The following is a 21,363-nucleotide window of genomic DNA, read 5'->3' as shown; positions in this document are numbered from 1 at the left end:
CTGTGGTTGCCTGGGGCTTATGGGGAAGGATTGTAAAGGGGTACCAGGAAGCATTTGAGGTTGATGGAGAAGTTCATTTCTTAAAATTGGGTGAAGTTTTCATGGGTGAAGATTTCAAATTAAACACCATGAATATATGCAGTTTGTTGTACATCAACATGATCTTAGTAAAAACTGGGGAAAGAAAATCTCGGAGGGAAGGTGGAAGTAAACCAGCTAGTCTAAGACAAAAGCTAGAACAATTCTCTGGGTTCAGTGTTGACCCACTCACCTGTTTCAGTTCTCCAGGGAGGTGGGGTCACAAATAGGCTTTCTGTTGTTCTTGGAATGCCCCCCAGGCTGGACTTGGACCTGCCTTGTGTGAGCCGGAGGGGAAGGGGCAGCAGAGTGGCTGAGCTAGCGTCACCCACGCAGGATGGCCCTGGCGCAGGATGAGCTCGTGGCTATCCAGTCTCTTATCTTGCCCTTTGCCCTGCGAGCCGGGTGGCTTTGACCTTTAATCATTCTGGAGCTTTTTTGTTTTTGTGTTTTGGCAGGGGTAGGGAGGGAGAGGGTTTTCCTCTTAATCTCCTCTAACAATATCTCTAACTTAAACTCTAAGTTTTGGGGGAAAGGGATTCTGGTATTTTGGGTTCTTATTAGCAAGGGCCACATAGACCAAATTTCTGGAAAGCCAGCAGCCATGGGGATACATCTCCACTGTGCTTTATACACCTGAGAAAAATCAAACTCCACATTTGCCACTGAGTTTCTATCTTTTGGCACTAAAAAACAAAACAGGGCCCACTGCAGAGCTCTCTGGGTGCAGCCTCCGGGAGTGAGGATGGGAGATGCTGAGAAGGCTCAGGACGCTGGAGGGAACTGTCCCCAGAGGCAAGTGCATTGTGAAGGGCACGGAGACAGGGTAAACCCAGAGTCCAAGACCAGGGATGTGCACTCAGGTCCTGGTGCTGCCTCCGCCCCAGCCCCCAGCATCCCTGCCTCTGTCAGAGGGACAGCTAGGCAGACTTGCCCTTGACCCGAGGTCCTGGGAGTGGGCTCGGGGAGGCCCAGAACCGGAAGTGCAGACATCTCCTTACTCTGCCCAGGCTGCAGCAGCCAGAAAAGCAGGATGCCTCAGGAGAGTTGAGAAATTTCCTGTCCTGCACGGACTAAGACTTGAGGACAGAATGTTTCTGCTCTTCTAGATCCACCTCCTCCCCCGCCCTGTTCCTGCTCCTCTGTTACCTCAGCCAGTCCCCAGTTTTAGAGGTCCACATAGACGGGCATTCCTATGTTCCTATGTGCTGCAGGAACATCAAACACTCCTTTGAGCTGCCGGCGCCCCTCCGTGGCCCCTACCATCTCTCAGATCTGGCTCCGGGCAAGTCACTGCCTCTGTCTTAAACTCAACGGCCTCACCTGTGTTTAGGGTAGTAACAATATAATCCCTGGGCTTTGGGAGCTTTAAAGAGAGAACATGTGAACACACTTTGTGGGTCTACTCAACACCAATGAGACCTTCTGTGTGAAGCTGGCACAGGCACTGACTCAGTCTTACCCGCCCGGGCGGCATTATTGTGGGTTATCAGCTGCAAACAAACAGAGGTGGGGCCCTCATCCAAGGACTGCAGACTTGTTTTGTTTTTACATGACCCGAGGTAAATACTGTTAGGAATACAAATGTATAGCTTAAAACTCTCCTGGGATATATGTCAAATAATTTGAGAACAACCCGGTGGCAACCCCTCCAGGAGACAGATGAATGGGAGGACTGCTCTGTGGGCACCCGGCCTGGGAGACATGGAGTCCCATGGCACCACGGTCCCAGACCTGCCCTGTGTTCCCCACACCCCAGGCCTCGAAGGAGGGTAAAGGGAAATGATTGGGAGCAAGGGGGCAGAATGAATCTGACCTCAGACCTACAGACTGGGTCACGTGGGATCAGTGTGACAGAGTCCTGGCTAGGGAATGGCTGAGTCATGCCTAGCATTCAACCACCCCAAATTCTTCACCGGGTGAGAAACCAACCAGCCCTCCCACAAACACACTTTGCCCTGGGATTACGGAGCCATGAGCCATGAAAAGCAGTTTTCTGGAAGTGGCCTGAGAAAAGCAACCCTCACTAGCACCCCGAGACCCTAGTCCCGCTCCCACCACCCACTCTCCTGAGAGGCCATAGCATGCTCAGGTGAAGTGACCTGCATGAAGTCACAGGGCGTCATAGGCAGACCTAGAGCTTGTACCCAGGCCTTCTGACGGGAAGGCCCAGATGTCCTGGAGACCATCTCTTGCATGGGAACCACGCTTCTCCGGCGGCAAACTCCCGACAAGAGCAGAGGTCTTATCTGCTGACCCACAACCTAGACTCTTGTCAGGGGAGGACAGCTAACGCAGAGCAAGGCCTAGCCAGTGGAAAGGGCAAGATGTGTGGACTGCACTGAATTTCAAAGCCAAACAAATTACTGTGTCTCATCTGTGGCCTATGCACTATGGTATCCGCTCGTGCTCACTCTTGGACAGACTTGGAGGAAACCAGAAGACAGATGGAAGGTGGTGCTCTGAATGTGGAGCTCTGGCTGTCTGACATGATGCAAGCTTTCCAACCCACAGTCTGTCAGGTCTGGATGCTACCATGTTGAGAAGTGTAACGTCTATCTACACCATCACTATAATGCATGATCAATACCGGAGGGTTGTTAGATGATTCAAAGCAGCAACCTATATAAGGCAGCTAGAACAATGTCTGACACAAAAGAAGTATAAAAATTCATGGGTTTTTTTTTTTTTTGCCTTTCCTGACCCAACTGACCTTTTTTTGGTTGGGTACACTCAACGTGGCCGTACCTACGATGAGAGCCATCCTCCAAACCATTGCTGTTGAACCAGACAACTCTGGAAGGACATAGAGCAGCTGCCAACAAGGGGACATCGTCACAACAATGCCTTGCAGGGTCTGGCACTTTAAGAATCTGAAGGACGCTCTCAGCCCATTCAACATCCCCAGAGGTAAGGCAGGTTGTGTCCCCACTTCTCGGAGCTCTCTCTGTTTGTCCATGCCCAGACTCGCCAGTGCCCCTAGAGAGCTGCACCTCTGGGCTTCAGCTTTGGAGGTTGTCTGGCATAGTCCTGGTCTGAAGCCGGGGGTGAGGGGCCGAGTCTGAGGCAAGAGGTCCCCAGTGACCCAGGGAGCTGCCACTGGGAGCCGCCTTCATCTAGGGAGGGCAGGCACTGGCCATGGCACACAGGTGGCAAGGGAGGGGTCCCCAGGACCCAGAGACAGACGTCTCTGCTCAAATGGGGCCAGACTAAATATACCCCAGGTTTCCTCACAGCTGTGCTTCCTGCCACTCTGCCAAGACCAAGCCTGGAGAGAACCTGCTATCTGGGATCCAGGAAGGGCCAAGCTCCCGTGATGTACCAGCCTAGAAATAAAGATGGAATGTGAACTCACCTGGGGCGCCGGTACGCGGTCCCCTGGCCAGTGACTCCGTAGTCACTCACAGACTCACTCTGTCATTTAACAGAGTAGCTAGCTACTGGGTGCCCTGTTCCACCTGGAGAGAAAGGGAACAGACCAAGCCTGCCCTCCATGGAAAGACAAGACCTGAGATCAAGAATACTTAGAAGCAGTTTGCCGACAACAAGAATGATGCCATATCCAGTAAAGCTGGTGACGGGACTGGAGAAGGGGGAGGAACAGCAGATAGGATGGGGCAGAGAGGGGACAGATGGAGGGAAAAGGAAGGACCCTCCCCAGCCCCCCACTGACCCTCTGATGTCTTTCTCCTTAGCCACTTTTGCTCTGTTTTAAATCATCAGAAACTGTTTCTGAAAACCCCCACATTAACTTCTTGCTCTGGGGAGGCAGAAGCAGCAAACGGAGAACCTGTCAGCATCCCTGAGACCCAGCGGGGCCAGAGTAGCTGTAGGCCTGATGCGGAGGGCAGCCCCTTACCTCTGACCACGGCAGCTCTCCACCTGTGAAGTAGAGGTCATTCACAAAGGGACTTGTGATGGGAATGAAATAATTGACAAGTCAGCTTTTCTAACCCATTAGTTGTTTTCTGTCAAAACAACGTTCCTCATTAAAAACACTGATGGTTTAGAACAGTCACATGAACTGGTATTAAGTCAGTATTTCATTTCTGAAAAGCTCTTAATTAGAGAAAGAGTTAAATACCCACCCAACAGGTACACTTTGTTACCATTCTCATTGGCTCCTATGCAATAACTTTTATAAGCTATTTCTCAAAGCTGGAGATATGAACGAAGGCTTTAGCTTCTCTTGGGCTTGAAATTAAGAGGCATCTACAGTCTGTGTCCCAGGGCTGGCCGTGGTCTCAGCCCTCCTTCCACACTACAGTGACCCTCCCTTTGGGTGCTTCCTTCCCCTTCCACAGGTTTAGCAGGAAAAACACTTCGGGGTTTCTCCTTAGAAGCACTCTCTCCACCTGTCTCCTTTTATCAGCCACCCTGATTGGATCCGAGCTTTCATTAAATACACATGTTTACACTTTGAGTAGCTTGCCTTGAAAATGGCCCTCTGCAGGCTTCCAGCTCATTCAAAACTTATTTCAGATTAGAACAAGAAATTGTGGGAAAGGGCTTAAACAGATGACACAGACACATAAACAGAGGGTGTTGGTGGGAAACATCCTACCATCCAGGAGCCCCCCCTGCTCCCAGGACTCTCCCCTATAGAAGGACCCCTGCCTATTGTCATCAGGGCCATTTACTAAGTCCCACTCTTAGAGTCTCAGACCCTGTCCTGTAGCAGCTTGCCTGCATCCCTGGATTCACCAAATGAAAATGGTTGTGGAAGGCTCTCCCCTACTTCCTAACACCCTCCCTCCTTAAACCTCTCATGGACAGATGCAGACCTCTTGCAAAGGCACAGCTGGAAACCACTGCTGAGCTTTTTTGCTTAGTCATTACAATGCAAAATACCATTCCAACAGCCAACCTGGTTCACTCCAAGCCCTGTTAGGTATGGAAATTCAGTAAACCACCATCTGAAGGGGAGCTCTGGAAGCACAGTCCTCCCTTCTTTATTTGGTGTTCAAAATCCAGCACGGTCCAGGGATCAGAGACTAGCCTCCTTTCCCTACATGCCATGATGTGACCATTGACTCTAGAGGACTTGTCAAAGGAAGCTTACCTTCACCCAGCCCCTTGCTATTAGGAGGACATTTATGCAAGGTGTAAATCCCTAGTACTCAACAAAAGTCTCTCCTAACCAAATAAACCTACTTGGTGATTCGGCAAAACTTCTACTTCTATGTCATAAAAAGAGTTTTGGTCTGTTGGCTTTTCTTCCCTCCCACTGACTTCTCTAGAACCTGAGAAGCAAACGGGAATAGAAGTGTGCAAAGAGAGAACAAAAAGAAACAATGACGTAGGACAGTCCCCAAAAGATCTCTGATCAGTAATGGCAGGGGTGCTGGATGGGAAGCGGGAATCACTGCCACCACAGCCTTCTGAGTGACTCAGAAGTTACAGTCAAATGCTCAACATAAAGGTACAGCAGCCAAAGCCCCCAGCGCTCCTTCCTAAGGAGGGCCTGGAAACCACCATCATATACCATCATACAGTCATAGTGTGGATCACATTTTGCTTTTAGGGACACAAAGCTGTTATTCTGGATGGTGTTCTTGACCAAGGCCTCCTAGCAAGCAAAGGACAGATTCGGCCAACAGTGGGCTGGACAACTAGATAGTTCTGCATATCTTATTGTCCAATTAGTAAACCGAGGCTTCAGTTCTGTGATATGGACACACATGGACGCGCATACACTCAGAAATCTTCCTGTGATGCAGGACCCCGTTTCTGCTGTATTCAAACTACATTAAACTAAAACATTGGTTAGAAAATAATTTAACATTTATCTGCTTGCCTTTCTAGAATTTAAAAGATTTCTGGGACAGATGTGTGTGGATGGGCTAAGGATAAACCAAAGTTTATCCTCCTTCAGTACATTTCTCTTTAGCTAATGTAAGTATTAGAAATGTTTCCAGTGCTTGAGAGTTTATCAAGGGGAGACACCACTGGACAGATTACACAGTATCTGAAATTCCCGAGCTTCATTTGGGAGAGAGGTGGGGGTGGGAGGCTGTCAGGGCTCCGCGCTGCCTCACTCAGCACCTGTCAGTAACCCGAGAGTGAACTGGGCTTCTACTGATGCTCTAAGTTTCATCTTTTTACTCTAGATAGCAGTTTCTTTAAAACCTTCCCCACATTTTATGTCCTTAGGTGCCTTTAAGAGGCCCAGCAAGCCCTCAGTTAAATAAACACCATTAAGCTGAAACACTAAAGTCAAAATGGGCACAGTTAGCAAGTTAGTAAATCTAGTCACTTAAGAATTTTAGCCTTGACAAAGATACTCCAGGGGGAGATAAATTAAAGTATTCTAGCCTGAGGAAGTCTCCCCCTGACCCCAATGACTCAGTCCAAATAGGCTGAAATATTTACTCCCCTCTTGGATCTTCCTAGGCTCTGTAGGAATTTAGATTAATCATCCTTTAGTGTTCTTCTTAGGTTGGGTTGGTGGGGAAAGGCTTTCATTGCCTAGCTAACTATTGGGGAAATTTTTTTTTTTTTTAAATCCTGGGCTGGAGGGAAAAGAGAAGGAATATTGGTTGAGGGACTCTTGAGAGCTAGCAGGTGGGTTTCTGGCACACTCCAGTGAGCACTGAGCCCCCAGGGAAGTCAAGAGGTAAAGCGACATACTTCTAGAGAGGACGTCTACCGCTGTGTGCTTTCAAGCATTCCCTGAACACCGTCTCACAGAGGAGGCCCCGATTCACAGGCAATAATGACTAAGAAAGGGTCCCTGCCTGCAGGGAGCTTACAGTCTAGCAGGGAAGACAATTAAACCAGCAATTAGAGTGAAATCCCACAGTTAGAATAAAATGTGGGCTCCTTACCCCTAGAGGCCCTGCATGAGGTGCCCCTGCCCCTCTTTCTGAACTCCTTCTCACTTTGCTCCCACCACCCTGGCTTATCTGCCTGTTCCTTGAACAGGCTGACCTTGCTCCCAATTTTAGGGCCTTTGCACCTGCTGTCCCGCCTGCCTGGAGCCTGTTTCTCCAGTTCCCTGAAGTTTATGCTCAAAAGTCCCCTCCACCTAGAGCCTTCCTTCACCACCCAATGTGCTCCTCACCAATCCTCCAGAAGGATCCCTTCCACCTTTCTCCGTCCGTCTCCCCATCAGAACGCATGCACCTGGAAGGCAGAGCGTGTCTGCCCTGCTCACTGGGGCCTCCCCAGAATGATGTCTGGCCCAAAGCAGGGACTTGGGACAGATTTATTGGCAAATACGCACAATGATAGGGGAAGTTTAGCCAGTGAGAGGACTCACTCTGGGGTTCCCGGGGAGGGCTTCCTAAAGGAAGGGACATTTGCTGGGGAGAAAGGCAGATTTTGGAGAAAGGGGTTGCAGAGAAGAGGCAGAGAAAGCTGGGTAAAGTGGCCGCAGAAATCACATCAGAGTGCTGGGCCAGCGATTTCTGGATGATTGCAAAACGTTGGCAAAAGGCTAACGAGGCGAGAAAGAGCACCCACACCTGGCGTTCCGCGGAGCATATGCGGGGTTCTGGGCTGAGCGAGCCTGCAGCACAGCCGCCCTGGAAACCGCCTCCTCCCCAGAAAGCTGATCGCAAGGGCGCCCTCTTGTGGCCAGAGCCCCTAGAATGGGGTCCTCCTCAGGCTCTAGTGTCTCTGCCAGGTGCCTCCCTCCCTCTAGAATTCCTGGATTCTCGCTCCTTCCTAAAAACAAACGAACAGGCACACAGATGGACAGACAACCGCCGCCCACCCACGGTGGCAAAGTTGGTCCTTTTGTAAAACCGCTTAGACTTGGCATTTTGAATGATTTTACCGTGTGTAAAGGCTGGGGGGCAGTCTGTTGGTCAAAATTGCAACACATCGAGCCCTTCCTCTGTTCTGAGGACATTCCGTGCATTCGTTAACTCAATCCTCAGTACTGCGGACTGTGACTATCAGTGTCCCCATTGCATGGAAGAGGAAAGAGAGGCCCTGAGGGTCGAATGGTGCCCCCGTGGCCAGGCAACCTAGTGGTGCAGCAGGATTCACTCCAGGCCAGTCAGGTCCCCGGCCAGGACGGGACTGTGGCTGTGCCACACTGAGGCTTACCAGAAAAGCTAAGGAGAGGCCGGAACCACGCTCGGTGCAGTGGGAACAAATGTCTCTCCTGTGGTCCCCCAACCACTCAGATGCCCCCAGAGACCTAGAGCTCCAGGAACTGCCAATAAAGAAAAAACTCCACAGCTGAGGATGGGGTAGGACATGGCCTTGAGCTGCCTGACCGCCCAGGGCAGGGAGCCAGGGGTGTCCCTGTGCCAGGCTCAGCCTGCCTGGCTCCTGTGCCGACAGCCCAGCCCTGCGGCCCGCGCGCGTGGCCGCGTCTCTCAGCCTGCTTCACCATTTATGGTATCTAAGCCTCCGTTTGGCCTTCAGAGGCCAGCAAATCCCCACCCCGGGAGGGAGTTCTCACTCACGCAGGGCTCTTCTCAGAGCAGACCCCAAAGATTCCTGGCAGAGCTCTTGCTGGGGACTTGTTTCTGCTTTAAAACATGTGTGCATGGGCAGTCACCCAGACCCCACTCCTCCCACAGACCTGGGGACAAGGAGAACGGCCCCAAAGGCTCCTTGATCCTTCATCTGAGGACCCCCACCTCCAGAAGAACTATTAGCTCAGCTGGGTCTCTTTAATCCAAACTAAACCCAGGCAAGTGGGGACAGGCACAGGATTAGCAAGGCCACTGGCTGAAGTCAGTGGGCAGAGTCTTGGGCAATAGACCCATCAGATGTCACTCTGGCCCTCTTGCCCCTTACTAGGCTTTGGAGCAGGCCATGTGCACTTGCAAAGAGAGCCCCCCTGTTGGGAAGGGGAGGGTCTCTCCTCTGGCCCAAGAGATGAAGCTCAGATCTCTTTTTGTTTCATTATCACAATTTCCTGAGGCCCTTCAATGTGACATGAAAGGAGACCTGTAAGGACAAAGCCAGAATTCCAGCTGACAGATTCCAGGGGTGGGGGTAGCCAGAATCAGGCTCCCTCCTGGGTGTGAAGGGCTTCCTGGAAGGAAGCAGAGGCCAGGTGATGACTCCATGCTAGCGCCCTTCAGAGAAATTGGGGAGTCCTGGGAATGGGCCCCTTTTCGGCAAAGAGCCCCACAGAGCACCAACCCCTAATCCTTATGGGGTGACACTGCCCGGCCTACAGGGCCCAGGCTGTCCCCATGGGCCAGTGAATGCACACCCTGGAAAAGGGCATAGGACTGAGCACAGGCTTGGAGTCACGAGGATCTGCGTCTCGAAGCCCAGTCTGACTTTACCAGCTTGTGTGCTTGCGGGAGTTGCATAAGCTTTTTGAGACCTCCAGACCCTTTGGTCTAAAATAAGGGAGAGCGTGGGCCTCCCCAGGCCTGCTGAGGTCTAAATGAGAAAGTATTTAACGCAGTAACCAGCACATGATTTCCTCCTTGCCCTTTTCGGTGGAACCAGGTCGTGTGTCCTCCCAGAAGGCAGTTGCCCACGTTATAGGGAGCACCACCCCACACCCCCCAAGAGCTGAACCCTAGGGGGCAGAGGGAAGAGACATGGTCTCCTGCCAGTATGCGGGGGAGCAAGGACCTAGGCCCTGGGAGGGGGAAGGTAGGGAAGCAGGCTTACCTGGACACCCCGGCCCCGGGGAGCATTCCCCCGGTACCATCACCATGCCTGCCGACCCCACAGCCCAGACAGTTCTGTTTCAAGTGCCGTGACTCCCCTGGAACTTCCTGGGACTAAGGGCTGGGTGCGGATCAATAATCCAGTAATTACTGTCCAGTAATCAGATTACTGGACACCAGGCTGCTGATGTATGAAAACCAGCATAGGCTGGTGGGAAGGAGTGGGGTCAAGGAAAAGGGGAACATCCTGGGACCCTCTTGAAGCCCCCAGTGAGGGAGGTAGCACTTGTGAGACCCCCTGAATCCTAAGGGGGTATGCGAGTACTCCTCCTGGGGTACCATTCCATGTGAGGCGACTTCTTACCACACTGGAAGCATCTTGAGCCAAGGGAGCCCTTGCCTCTTTCCACTGCATCCTCCCTCAGCCCCACTGGGGTAAGGGGGTGGGGAGGGGGCCTTTGCCTTGTGACTGTGGACCTCTAGAGGCCATTGCCTCCACCTGCCTGCCTTCAGTGTGCTCTTTCTCCAAAGCAGGTGTCTGCATCAAAGGTGCTTCTAGAGAGGCACCCAGAGGCTCCTACCATGGACAGTGACCCGGGCACTGCAGGACACCTGCCCCACGGTGTTCTTGGCCAGACAGGTGTAGATGCCATCATCTTCCGGCAGGGCGTCCTGGATGTGGAGCTCGGCCACGCCAGCCTCACAGGAGGAGTGAGCATACTGGATGGGCTGCTCTGTGGAGGGAAGCACAGGAAGGCTCAGGCTGGGGGTGGGAAGGGCTCCCCGGTGTGGGGCTGCAGCTGTCATGTCATCATGTTTGCTCAGATCCACTGGGCTGACGACGTGTTTGGCCATCCCCTAGCCAGCTGGATAGAGGAAGCCAGGTGTTAGGGAGGGAGATGAAGGAGACAGTGATTGTTGGGGTGCAGGAGCAAGGCTGGGGCTGGAAGGACTGTGGGGAGAGATTCTGGAAGCACTGCAAATGCAGGAGGGAAGGGGGCATAGTTCTGTGCATTTTGTTTAAAGGAACAGCCCCAACATCCATAGCCTGGACTTCACAGAAGTCTGAGCCTGGAAAGAATCTTACAGGGTCATCTGGCCCAGAGCCCAGCCTCAGGCACAACAGGAGGCTCCTGGCTCCTTTTAGACGTCTCCAGAAATAATGAGTCCATTTCCCACTACAGATATTCATCAGAAAGCAAGTGTGTGACCTCAATCTGATGCTGCAATTTGGTGCATTTTGGTGCATTTTAGGGTTCATGGAAAAGATAAATATGGGAAACTAAAAATGACTCTGGCCCCTTCTTCCCAGAGTCCCTGCCATGAGAGGCCCTTTATTCAGGACACATAAAGTCCTGCATGGAGATAGAAGTGCATGCTATGAACGTCAGTGGTTTCCTTAATGCTATACATCCCTGGGACTTTATCATTCCAGGATGTGAGCTTTTATTTCCAGGGGGAAAAAAAAAAATCTCATCACTGAGGATTCTGGCCTCAGAACAGGAATGTGTCTACTCACCATATAGGAAGCAACTGTCAGTTGCTTCCCCTGTCAGGCCCCAGGGTCCTGGTTTGCACTTCATAAAACTGGGGGTGGGTGGGGGGGGGGAGGAGAAAGTGCAGAAAGAAGTCCTCTCCCTGCAGTCCAATGTTTTCTTCTGCACATAGCAACACCTCGCGTCTCCATGACAGTCTGCAGAGACTGCCAAGCAAGCATGCCATAGAGTGGGGAGGAAGAGAGTTTGCCCTTCATAAAGGTGGGGCTGGGAGCTGGGGAAAGGCAGGGGCCAGGATTGGGCGACCGAGAGGACTGAACCCTGCTCTTGGCTTTTTGTGAAAAGAAATGATACTCTACAACCTCTCTTCCTTGAGAATACCAGTACATTCCACGACATCTATCAAAGTGCCTCTGCTGTCGAAACGTGCCAACAAAGTGTTTGAGATCTCTTTTGTTACTGGAGCATAACACACTTTGGCTCTACACACATGGGATAGGATGGTGGCTCCAGAAAGGAGTTGCGGGCTCGGGGCACTCAGAATTGAGAGCCACAGAACTCTCCCCACCAGGAGACTGGGAAGACTGGTAAGCCGCCCAGAGAACTTAAGCATGATCGCCCTCTAGTGGTAATGGTGTGGAAATGCCAACATTGACCAAAAATAAAAAGGTAGGGTGGCTTTTCCAGGTCCTGAGGGGTACAGACCAGGCGTCCGCAAACTACTGCTCATGGGTCAAATCTGACCTGCAGCCTGTTTCTGTATAGTCTGAAAGCAAAGAATAGTTGTTGCAGAGTTTAAATCGTTGAAAAAAATCAACAGGAAAATATTTCGTGATCTGTGAGTAGTATATGAAATTCACATTTCAGTGTCCATAAATAAAGTTTTATTGCAACACTGTCACACTTATTCATCTACATATTGTTTCTGGCTGCTTTTCTGCTGCCACAACAGCAGAGCTGAGAAGTTGTGACAGAGACAATATGGCCAGCAAAGCTGAAAATACTTACTATCTGGCTTTATGGAAAATGTTTCTTGACCCATGGTCTGGATTCTGAGCCAGAGGGAAGTGAAACTCTCTTACTCAGATGCATTACTAGTCCTTAAAGTCCGTGTTCTGTTCCAGTTGCAAAGAGGCTGCCTCTTTGTAGTCAGTTCCAGGATCCGATAGAAGCTCTGTCCATAGCGAGGGGCAGAGGGAAGGGTGACTTCAATTGTCACTTATTTGTCCAAGAATATGACACATGGGAAAACTATATTCACCTTTTCTCACTGACTAGAGATAATATCTAGCAGAGCCTAAGCAAACTATACCAACTAGGGAGGTTCACAAGTAACACGTCAATAGTGTAGAAACAGCTGGGGGCAATTTGGTGCATAGCTGACAGGTGCCACTGTCCGAAAGGAGCCTGTTCTATCAGCCCTGAGAGGTCTGGGTCCCAAACATTCTGTTTCAGCTCATCTCCTCACCCATAAAGAGGTTGATGTCCGGGGACTGAAGAAGGGTGTCCAAGGTCCCCCAACCTAGATGGCAGAGAAGGCTAAGTGCCCTTGTCTCCTGACTGGGAGCTCTTCCTTCATCCTCCTTGTGGATCCCCAAAGCAGGGGCTCCCAAAGCAGACCCCATTCAACATCAACAACTTGATGGACTATTCTCAGTTCTTTTTTGTTTTGTTTTGTTCTGTTTTGTTTTTTTAATATTTTATTTATTTATTTGACAGAGAGAGTGAGAGAGCACAAGCAGGGGGAGCAGTAGAGGCAGAAGGAGAGGAAGAAGCAGGCTCCCCACCAAGCGGGGAGCCCAATGCGGCACTTGATCCCAGGAACCCGAGATCATGACCTGAGCTAAAGGCAGATGCCCAACAGACTGAGCCAGCCAGGCGCCCCTGTTCTCGGTTTTAAAATTAGAGTTCTCCCATACTTTTGGAATCAAAAGGCTTTTTTACCAAGAGAAGAGTGATAATATATGACTGCAAATTTTTTCAGAAGACCTTACTTGGCAAAAAAAAAAAAAAAAAAAAGTTGGAAGGTCTCTAGGACTGTAACATTAAAAAGAATTGCTGGTCTACAAATCCCAAAACCAACTGCCACTAAATAGAAGGTGAGGTTCAGGGATGTCTGGGTGGCTCAGTCAGTTGAGGGGGCTGCCTTGAGCTGCCTTCAGCTCAGGTCAAGATCCCAGGGTCCTAGGATCGAGTCCCATATCTGGCTCCTTGCTCAGCAGGGAGCCTGCTTCTCCCCCTGCCTGCAGCTGCCCCTGCTTGTGCGCTCTCTGAAAAAGAAATAATTAAATTTTATAAAAATAAATAAATAATAATTTTTTAAAAAGGTGAGGTTCCACGAGTAACTTCTAGTATGGTTCATTTATTTGTTAATTTGTTTACTTATTGACTCAACAAATATTTATTGAGGACCTACTGTGAGCCTGGCCAAGTTGGTTGTGCACCCACGTACATTAGCTGTTTCATATAAAGGATCTAATTCACCTTCACAGCCCCCACCCTGGGAGGCAGTTGACATTATTCCCATGCTGCAGGAGCTCAAGGCTCAGATAGGAATAGCAACTTGCCCGGTGTCCCCTGCCAGCCAATAGCAGACTCCATGGTCCCGTGAGCTCCCTGTACCCTGCAGGTTCATGCCAAGCCAAGTGAGAGGGCAGGCAGGGCCAAAGGGCCCAGGGGGCTGGAGCAGGGGGAACTCACCATTGAGCAGCCAAGTGATTTGGGGGACCGGGGTCCCCTGCACTGAGCACCGCAGCACAAAGTCCTGGCCCTCGACGACAGTGCAGTCCTTCAGGACCCTGGAGAACGAGGGTGCTACCTCCAGTGCAGCCAGGCCTGCAAGGGCAGAGAACACACGGGCCATCTCAGACCACAGCCGGCAGGCACAGGCACCAGGCTTTCTCAGGAGCCTGGCTTAGCCTTAACCTCTCTGCATGCTTGGAGGCAGACTGCACCACAGGTGTGGAGACCTGGGGCCAGAGACGGAGAAACCAGCAGTGGTGGAAACCAGCATGGTCACAGAGCAGCCCAGGTCCACAAGTGCTCAGGACATGGGCCTGCCCCCTCCTCTGGGACTCAGGCTCCTCCTCGCCTGTCCTGGAGCACCCACAGAGCTCCTTCTTCCCTGCTTTCCTGGTCCCCCATTACTCCCTAGCGTCTCTTCTCTCCTTTACCACATCCCACTGGACCTGCACAGTCTTGAGAATCTCTTTGTAACTGTAGAGACAAACATGCCCACTGGGGAGGACATTCCAATTTTAAAGTGTCATTTTTTCCAATCCCAGGACTGGATCAAACAACAAAGACTCACACGTGTCCTAGTTTTCCAACTTGAGCCAATGGCTCAGGACTGCTGGGGCCTGGGGCTATGCATTCCTAAGTTCCCTCAGGACTCTGAGGCATATTTTCATTGAGAACCATTGAGCAGAACTTTCCAGAAGCCCTCAACAGGTGGACTGGGGAAGCATTTTGTAGATTGGGGGGGCGGGGCTTAATTAAGAGGAATAGGAATAGATGGTTCCTTCCACAAGCAGAACATACCGCAGAAATGTCAAAGTGGCTGGGAGCCGAGAAGGGGGAAGGGATTTGGTGATTAGAAGAGGCCTCCCCTGTGCCTCTCAGGAGAAGCTATTCCATGCAGCGGTGAGAGGTAAGCTATATTGTATTGTAGGGGTTTAAGGACAAAAGCTGGTACACGAGGGCTTACTACATGCCAGGCACCTTCCCACAGGAGACTGTGACAGTGCCATGAGATTGTTTTCTTTGGCTCATTCTATAGACCTGGTTAGTAGTTTGTCATAGTCTGGCCAGCAAAGGCAGGCTTTACACCCAGCTCTCTTCCTCTGTCTCTGGACTCCCTCCTCCACACCAGAGCTCCCTTATGGGCAAGTAGGCCGTGGGAGAGCAACTAAGTCAGAACAATGGTGCATCTGATTGGGTCTGGTGCCAAGGGAAGGGATGGACTGACTACCTCGAGAGGTGTGCGCACTGCTATCCCTTTCCTCGGCCAGCATCACATTCCTCACAGGGAACGGCCTTTGGGAGCCATTAAAAAAAACATGGACTTCATGTCAAGCCAACATGGATTAGAAACAGGCTATCTTTTACAAGGCCTGTGACCTTGGACCAGTCATTTAACTTCACCGCGGCTCAGTATTCCCAACTGGAAAATGGGTGTGACTATAATTAGCTCCTCAGACTGCTAGGATAATAACTAAATGGAACAACAGAGGTAAAGCGGTTAGCACAAAGCCTGCCACATTGAGCAAGCTTTTGTGGAGTGTTGGCTGTTAACCATCAAGGAGAAGCTACACATGGAGGCGAGACCTGCCACGAGTCTGGGGGTGGAAGACAGTGGAGAGATGGAGTGGGAGCTTAAGGAGCCACTGAGCAAAAAGCAGATTTTCTTTCCTTTTTCACCAGAGCATGCTTGCAGGGAGAAAGGAGAGGTCTCTGCATGCAGGCAGGGGGGCAGACGGAAGAAATGGTGGGAGAGTGAATCATCATTAAGTAAGATTTCTGGGGAGCGGGGAAGGGATGGACAGAGAAGTCCTGGTAAGGGAGACAGAGTTTTATGGGGTAACAGGAGAAAACAGAGAAAGAAGGTAATGCCAGAGAAGCAGAAAGAACACACATCAGGGGACTTCTTGGTGAAGTTGTCCAGAAAGGTTTTAGAATACTCAGTGTCTCCAAAGGGAGAGGGAGCCCAGAAGCACTTTTTTGCAAGGGCAGAGCAAGGGCTCCCGAAAATCCGCTCCTCCACACAAGCAACAAGAACACTGGCCAAAACAGTCAAAAACCACTTTTTCAGAACTCTGGAAATTAACCAAAGGCTCACAACATTCTGAAGGGCATGCATTCAAAAACCAACCGCTGACTGTTGGTAAGAAGAGCTGGCTTGGCGGCATGCGTAATTCCCGCCCTGTTTGTCCCAGGTTCTGTGGGAGCTTTGAAGACCACATTCTCTTTCACCCCAAACTTGCGGCAAGTATAGTCTCAATGCACAGCTTCCATTTCGTAATAATAGCGGCCACTCCAACATAAGCCTGTGGGTTTTTAGCCTTTGCTGGACATGATGCCGCAGGTCCATCCCCTGCACGGAGGGTCAGCTGAGGAGGCTCAGGCTCTTGGACTTGTGAACCCTACAGGCACTCCCACCTCCAAATGGAATGGAGACTCTTTCTTAAGAAGAAATTCATGGACAGAGTGAAAATGCCAATTAAGAAGTATATCAACGGGGCGCCTGGGTGGCTCAGTGGGTTAAAACCTCTGCCTTCGGCTCAGGTCATGATCCCAGGGTCTTGGGATCAAGCCCCACATCAGGCTTTCTGCTTGGTAGGGAGCCTGCTTCCCTTCCTCTCTCTCTCTCTCTGCCTGCCTCTCTGCCTATTTGTGATCTCTGTCAAATAAATAAATAAAATCTTTAAAAAAAAAGAAGTAAATCAACAATACGCATGTGGTGAGACGTAAGACTACTCCCCACCTCTTCCTAAGCATCCCCAGTTTCCTTTCCTTGAGGCAACATGTGGACCCTTCCAGAAATGTTTAATGTACGCATAGGCATCTCTGCACATATCTACACAGATTCTCTTCCTTTTATGCAAATACATAGGACACCTACAGCTCTGCGCTTGGCTCTTCTCCCTTCCTAGCATCTTGGACCTGTTTCACCATCAGAGTCCATAGGTCAGCGATACTCGTTTTACTGGCTGCATGGAATCCCACTGTAGGGATGAACCACTAAGTTCTTCTCCTTCCTTTTTTCGGAAAAGTCTATTATTGCAAATTTCAAATATATACACTAGGAAAGACAGCAGTACTGTGGATTACCATATACTTGTTTCTCAGACTTAATGATTATCAACTCATGGCCCCTCTCATTTCATTTGTACTCCCACCAGCTCCCACTACACACGGATTATTTTGGAAGCAAATATCATCTATCATTTCCACTAGTAAGTAACTCATATCTCTAAAATACACAGGCATTAAAAAAAAAAAGACTGCAATCCTATCTTAAAAATGGCACTAATTCCATTCTATCAAATACCTTGTGAGTGCTCAAATTTTCCTGGTGTTCTCATTAAACAAAGTTTAAAAGGTGTCTCTATCAGGAGCCACACAAAGTCCATGGATTGTGATTACTGATATCTTACGTCTCTTTTCACCTAAGTTTCCTATTGGTTGTCCCTCCTTTTCTCTTTTTCTTGCAATTTATTTGTTGAAAAAAAAAAAAACAAAAACAGGCAACGGTTATTTATCCGTTGAACTTCTAAAAGCCTGAAATTTGCGGACTCTCTCCTTGTAGTTTAATATGTTACTCGATGGGTCAAGGGTCCCTGAATTGCACTTAAAATAAGAAGGAAATTTTGTAGAGAGATAGATGGGTACAAAGATATTTATCACAGTTTTGTTACAATAGTGAAAAAATGGAAACAATCAAAATCTTTAATAGTAAGAACAAGTGTAATCAGATACACTATTCTTTTTTTTCTTTTTTTCTAAATTATCTTTTAATTTTTTTATAAACATATAATATATTTTTATCCCCAGGGGTACAGGTCTGTGAATCGCCAGGTTTACACACTTCACAGCACTCACCAAAGCACATACCCTCCCCAATGCCCATCACCCCACCCCCCTTCTCCCAGCCCCCCTCCCCCCAGCAACCCTCACTTTGTTTTGTGAGATTAAGAGTCACTTATGGTTTGTCTCCCTCCCAATCCCATCTTGTTTCATTTATTCTTCTCCTACCCCCTTAGCCCCCATGTTGCATCTCCACTTCCTCATATCAGAGAGATCATATGATAGTTGTCTTTCTCCGCTTGACTTATTCTGCTAAGCATGATCCGCTCTAGTTCCATCCACGTCATCGCAAATGGCAAGATTTCATTTCTTTTGATGGCTGCATCAGATACACTATTTTATGAAACATTATATGGCCATGAAAATCATGTTTTTGAATAATATTAAGTGATCTAGAAAGAAATCTATAGAACAATGCTCATGTAACATGAGCAAGGTAGAACAGAAAGCAGTATACAAACAGCACAATGTCAATTTTGTTTTAAAAACATTAAAACATCATTTATTTCTGAGTCATAAAACTGTATTGTGTTTAAATCCCCACAAGGAACAGCACAACTTTCATAAACAGCTATTACAATAAACATAAAAGATGCAGGATCCCACATCATCTCATATGACTCTCAACGCGTATATTTAGCGAATGTTTGATTCTCTGTGGTTAGAAAAGTGAGTCATGGCTCTCCCTGGACAGCTGAAGGGCCCAGAAAAGGAAGCTGTCGCCAGGGCTGGGCATGCTTATTCTGAGGTGACTCTGATGTGAACTCCCTGTCAGTAGTCACCTGTCCTGGAGCAATGACTTTGGGCTTGGCATGTGGGTGGGGATGATGCTTTTATGGGCTTGTACACCCTGTGTGGGGGCAGAAAGAGGTGACACTCCTGCATGGATGGCTCCCCTAGAGAGAACCCAGGATGACTGGAGACTTGTACTCACGTTTCACCAGGAGGTTCCAACCACAGGACACCTGGCCCTGGACATTGGAGGCCGTGCAGCTATAGCTCCCACTGTCCCTGGGCCGTGCTCTCAGCAGGCAGAGGTAATGGCATCCGCCTTCTTCATAAATCTCAACCATGCCTTCTCGTCTCCTCACGGGGGCACCTTCCAGGAACCAGGTCACTTCAGGCTTTGGGGTCCCTGAAACTACAGAGCGAGGTGAAGCACGTGAGGCTCCCTGAGAGTGCACTGTGCTTGTGGGGTAGGTGGGATGCTGGACGCAAGGGAGAAGCTCGTTCTGGTGTGAGCTGCCCTCCCCCTGAATAGGCTCTCTTACCCCTCCCCCTGCACTGTGCATGAGTAAAGGTCTCAAGAAGGAGGCAGGGTCCGTGGGGAGGAGGGATGTAGGGCGACAAGTCAGGTCTCCAGATCAGCCAAAGCCAGCAGAAGGGAGGAAAGAGCAGGAGCCCCTGTGGTTTGTTTTTTGATGGTGATAGTGATGATGAGTTTTCCCCTCTAGGTTGGTTAAGAATTAGGACACAGGGCCGATGCCATATCCAACAATGAACAGGGGGCCACTGCTCGGTGTTCCTGCAGAACAAGGTATGTTACTAGACTGAGTCCTTCCTATAAGGTGGCTTCTGGGTGGGCTGGGTTCTAGTCCAAGGGGCTGGGCAGATACCACTGCAGGCTGATGGAGGGAGTGACCTCCCAGGGGCTACACTGGTGGGGCAGGGTGGGACCCTGACCTTCCTTAGCTCTACTCACCCTCACATCTGAACTTGACTGTCTGATCTTCACTGACTTCCTGGCTTTGGGGCTTGCTCTCAAATTTGGGGAAGGTGGAGTCCCTCTGGCTCTCTATGGGGATTTTCCTGGTAGCAACCTTGCTCACCACCTCCTGGCTTCCCAGACCAGTCTGCCTGGTAGGGTGAGTGGCTTGAGGGGGTGCAGCTGGCCACTCCCTCTCTTCTCCAGAAGACGAGGGGGTGCTTGAGATCAGTGCTCTGGGTTCCGGCTGGACTTTTGCAGCCTGCAGGGTGATGGTACTAGAAGTCTTCTGTAAGATGGGGCTCTTCAGGGCCTTCCTGGATGAGTCCTCAGACAGCTCTGGCTGGGACTCCTGCAGGGGCTGAGGCTGGCTACTTGGGGCCCAGGTCAGGGAGCTCCCTCTCTGGGCGCTGGAGCAGTTCCTTCTTTCGGCGGCAGACTCCAGGCTGTCCACTTTCGTCCCCTGTGTGGTTCCATTGGTCACTTCCTTCCTGATATCTGAACTGGGTGCCTTTGTTCCTCTCACGAGTGACCTGTTTGGTGGTGGTTGGGAAGGGCAATGGGAAAGAGTAAGGGGAAAGAGAATGGTTATCTGGTAACTCACAAGCATTACCCATCACAAGCATGGATTCCAGGGATCACAAAAGCCCATGAATGAAGACAGCAGGAGTAAAAAAGTCTCTCTCTGCAGCTTTCTCAGATTCCCCAGGCAAAGGGCAAGCCACCATTCCTGCCATTTCCTTGCCTCTCAGCTCAATCCAGAGCCTGTTCTATCTGCATTTATCCAGTCTGCCTTTATTCTGCCCCCCAACCCCTGAGCACCACCCCAGTTTCCACTATGCAATCGCCTCACCCTAGTCCCGGCTGCCCTCTGATCCACGGCCTGCATGGCAGCACAGCCGACGCGAGAATAAGACCGAGCTTCTCAACGGAGCCCGCAAGGATGCCCTGAGTGAGCCTCTTGGACCTCACCAGACTATCTCTACGGCCTGCCAGGCTGCTGCCACACCGATGTTCTTCTGGGGCCCCTGGGGGGCCCACCTGGCTCTCATCTCCCCACTTTCACACATGCTACTGTCATGCTGGGAACACCCTCCCTGAGCTTTTCCTGGCTAATATTCCCCTGCAAGGGCCTGAACTCAAAAATCAAGCGTTCAGGAAGGGTTTCTGAGACCCTCTAACCTCTTCCTCTGCCTCGGACCTGCTGCAGCTTGTAACTCTAACTTCAGGCAGCTCTGCCAAAAGCCCTTTCCCTCTGCCAGGCATCTAGCCAGCGCCCTTCCTAGTGACAGCTAACTGGGACTGGCCAGGGGCTGAGAAAGATGACAGCACTGTGTCTTCGAGTCTCACTGTGCTGGCAAGCCTGCGCCAAAGCCTGTGTGGCCTACCACGGCAGGAGAACAAAGCCAAGCCTAACATGGGCCCTGACTGTCAGCCCTCCCTCCTATGTAGGGACTCAGAAACTCAGGGCATTTCTCCATTACAACCTCTCTTTTCTTGCAGGGCATGTCACGATGGAAACAGTGATGACAAAGCCTAGACATACCTATTGGCATTGTCCAAACCTGGAAGAAGGGAGAAGGGAGACTGTTAGTGGACTAGTGGACTATCTTATGTACCAAGAAGAGACAATGATAAGACAGCACTGGTTTTCATTTCTTAGGGAGTACTCACCTCCCCAGCTTCTGCCTGGCCCCCATCTACGCTCCTCCCACCTTCCCTCTGCATCCCTGGTGCTGAACCGCTTGGATTAACCGGATGAACTGGGAGCTGGTCAGATCTCCAGCTCTGAGACACCGTCGAGGCCTCCACGGCTGCCCTGGGCCTTCTCTGGAAGTCTCGGTGACCATACCCTGTGCCATGGGACGTGTCCCATTCACTGGCCACAGAAGGAAACCAATTGAGG

At 50.3% G+C, this 21,363-nt stretch overlaps 1 protein-coding gene across 4 annotated transcripts in view; it reads right to left on the bottom strand.

Annotated features, from left to right (window-relative positions):
• Positions 1 to 21,363, bottom strand: part of MYLK (myosin light chain kinase) — a 177,736-nt gene that overhangs the window by 92,358 nt on the left and 64,015 nt on the right. For 2 of the 4 annotated variants that reach the window (XM_044252187.1, XM_044252185.1), the window contains exons 7-11: positions 21,004 to 21,022; positions 19,455 to 19,990; positions 18,687 to 18,893; positions 13,868 to 14,002; positions 10,253 to 10,405 (exon numbers count right to left, since the gene is read on the bottom strand). In XM_044252187.1, coding sequence (XP_044108122.1) covers positions 10,253 to 10,405; positions 13,868 to 14,002; positions 18,687 to 18,893; positions 19,455 to 19,990; positions 21,004 to 21,022 — 1,050 coding nt within the window. Of the gene's footprint in view, positions 1 to 10,252; positions 10,406 to 13,867; positions 14,003 to 18,686; positions 18,894 to 19,454; positions 19,991 to 21,003; positions 21,023 to 21,363 lie in introns of those variants that run through there. The other 2 variants (XM_044252188.1, XM_044252189.1) reach the window with 2 other exon arrangements.

This window comes from Neovison vison, chromosome 6, assembly GCF_020171115.1.
Source record: "Neovison vison isolate M4711 chromosome 6, ASM_NN_V1, whole genome shotgun sequence".
Taxonomy (NCBI): Eukaryota; Metazoa; Chordata; class Mammalia; order Carnivora; family Mustelidae; genus Neogale; species Neogale vison.
The sequence above is the reverse complement of the archived record's forward strand: the minus strand, read 5'-3'. Positions and strand labels throughout refer to the sequence as shown.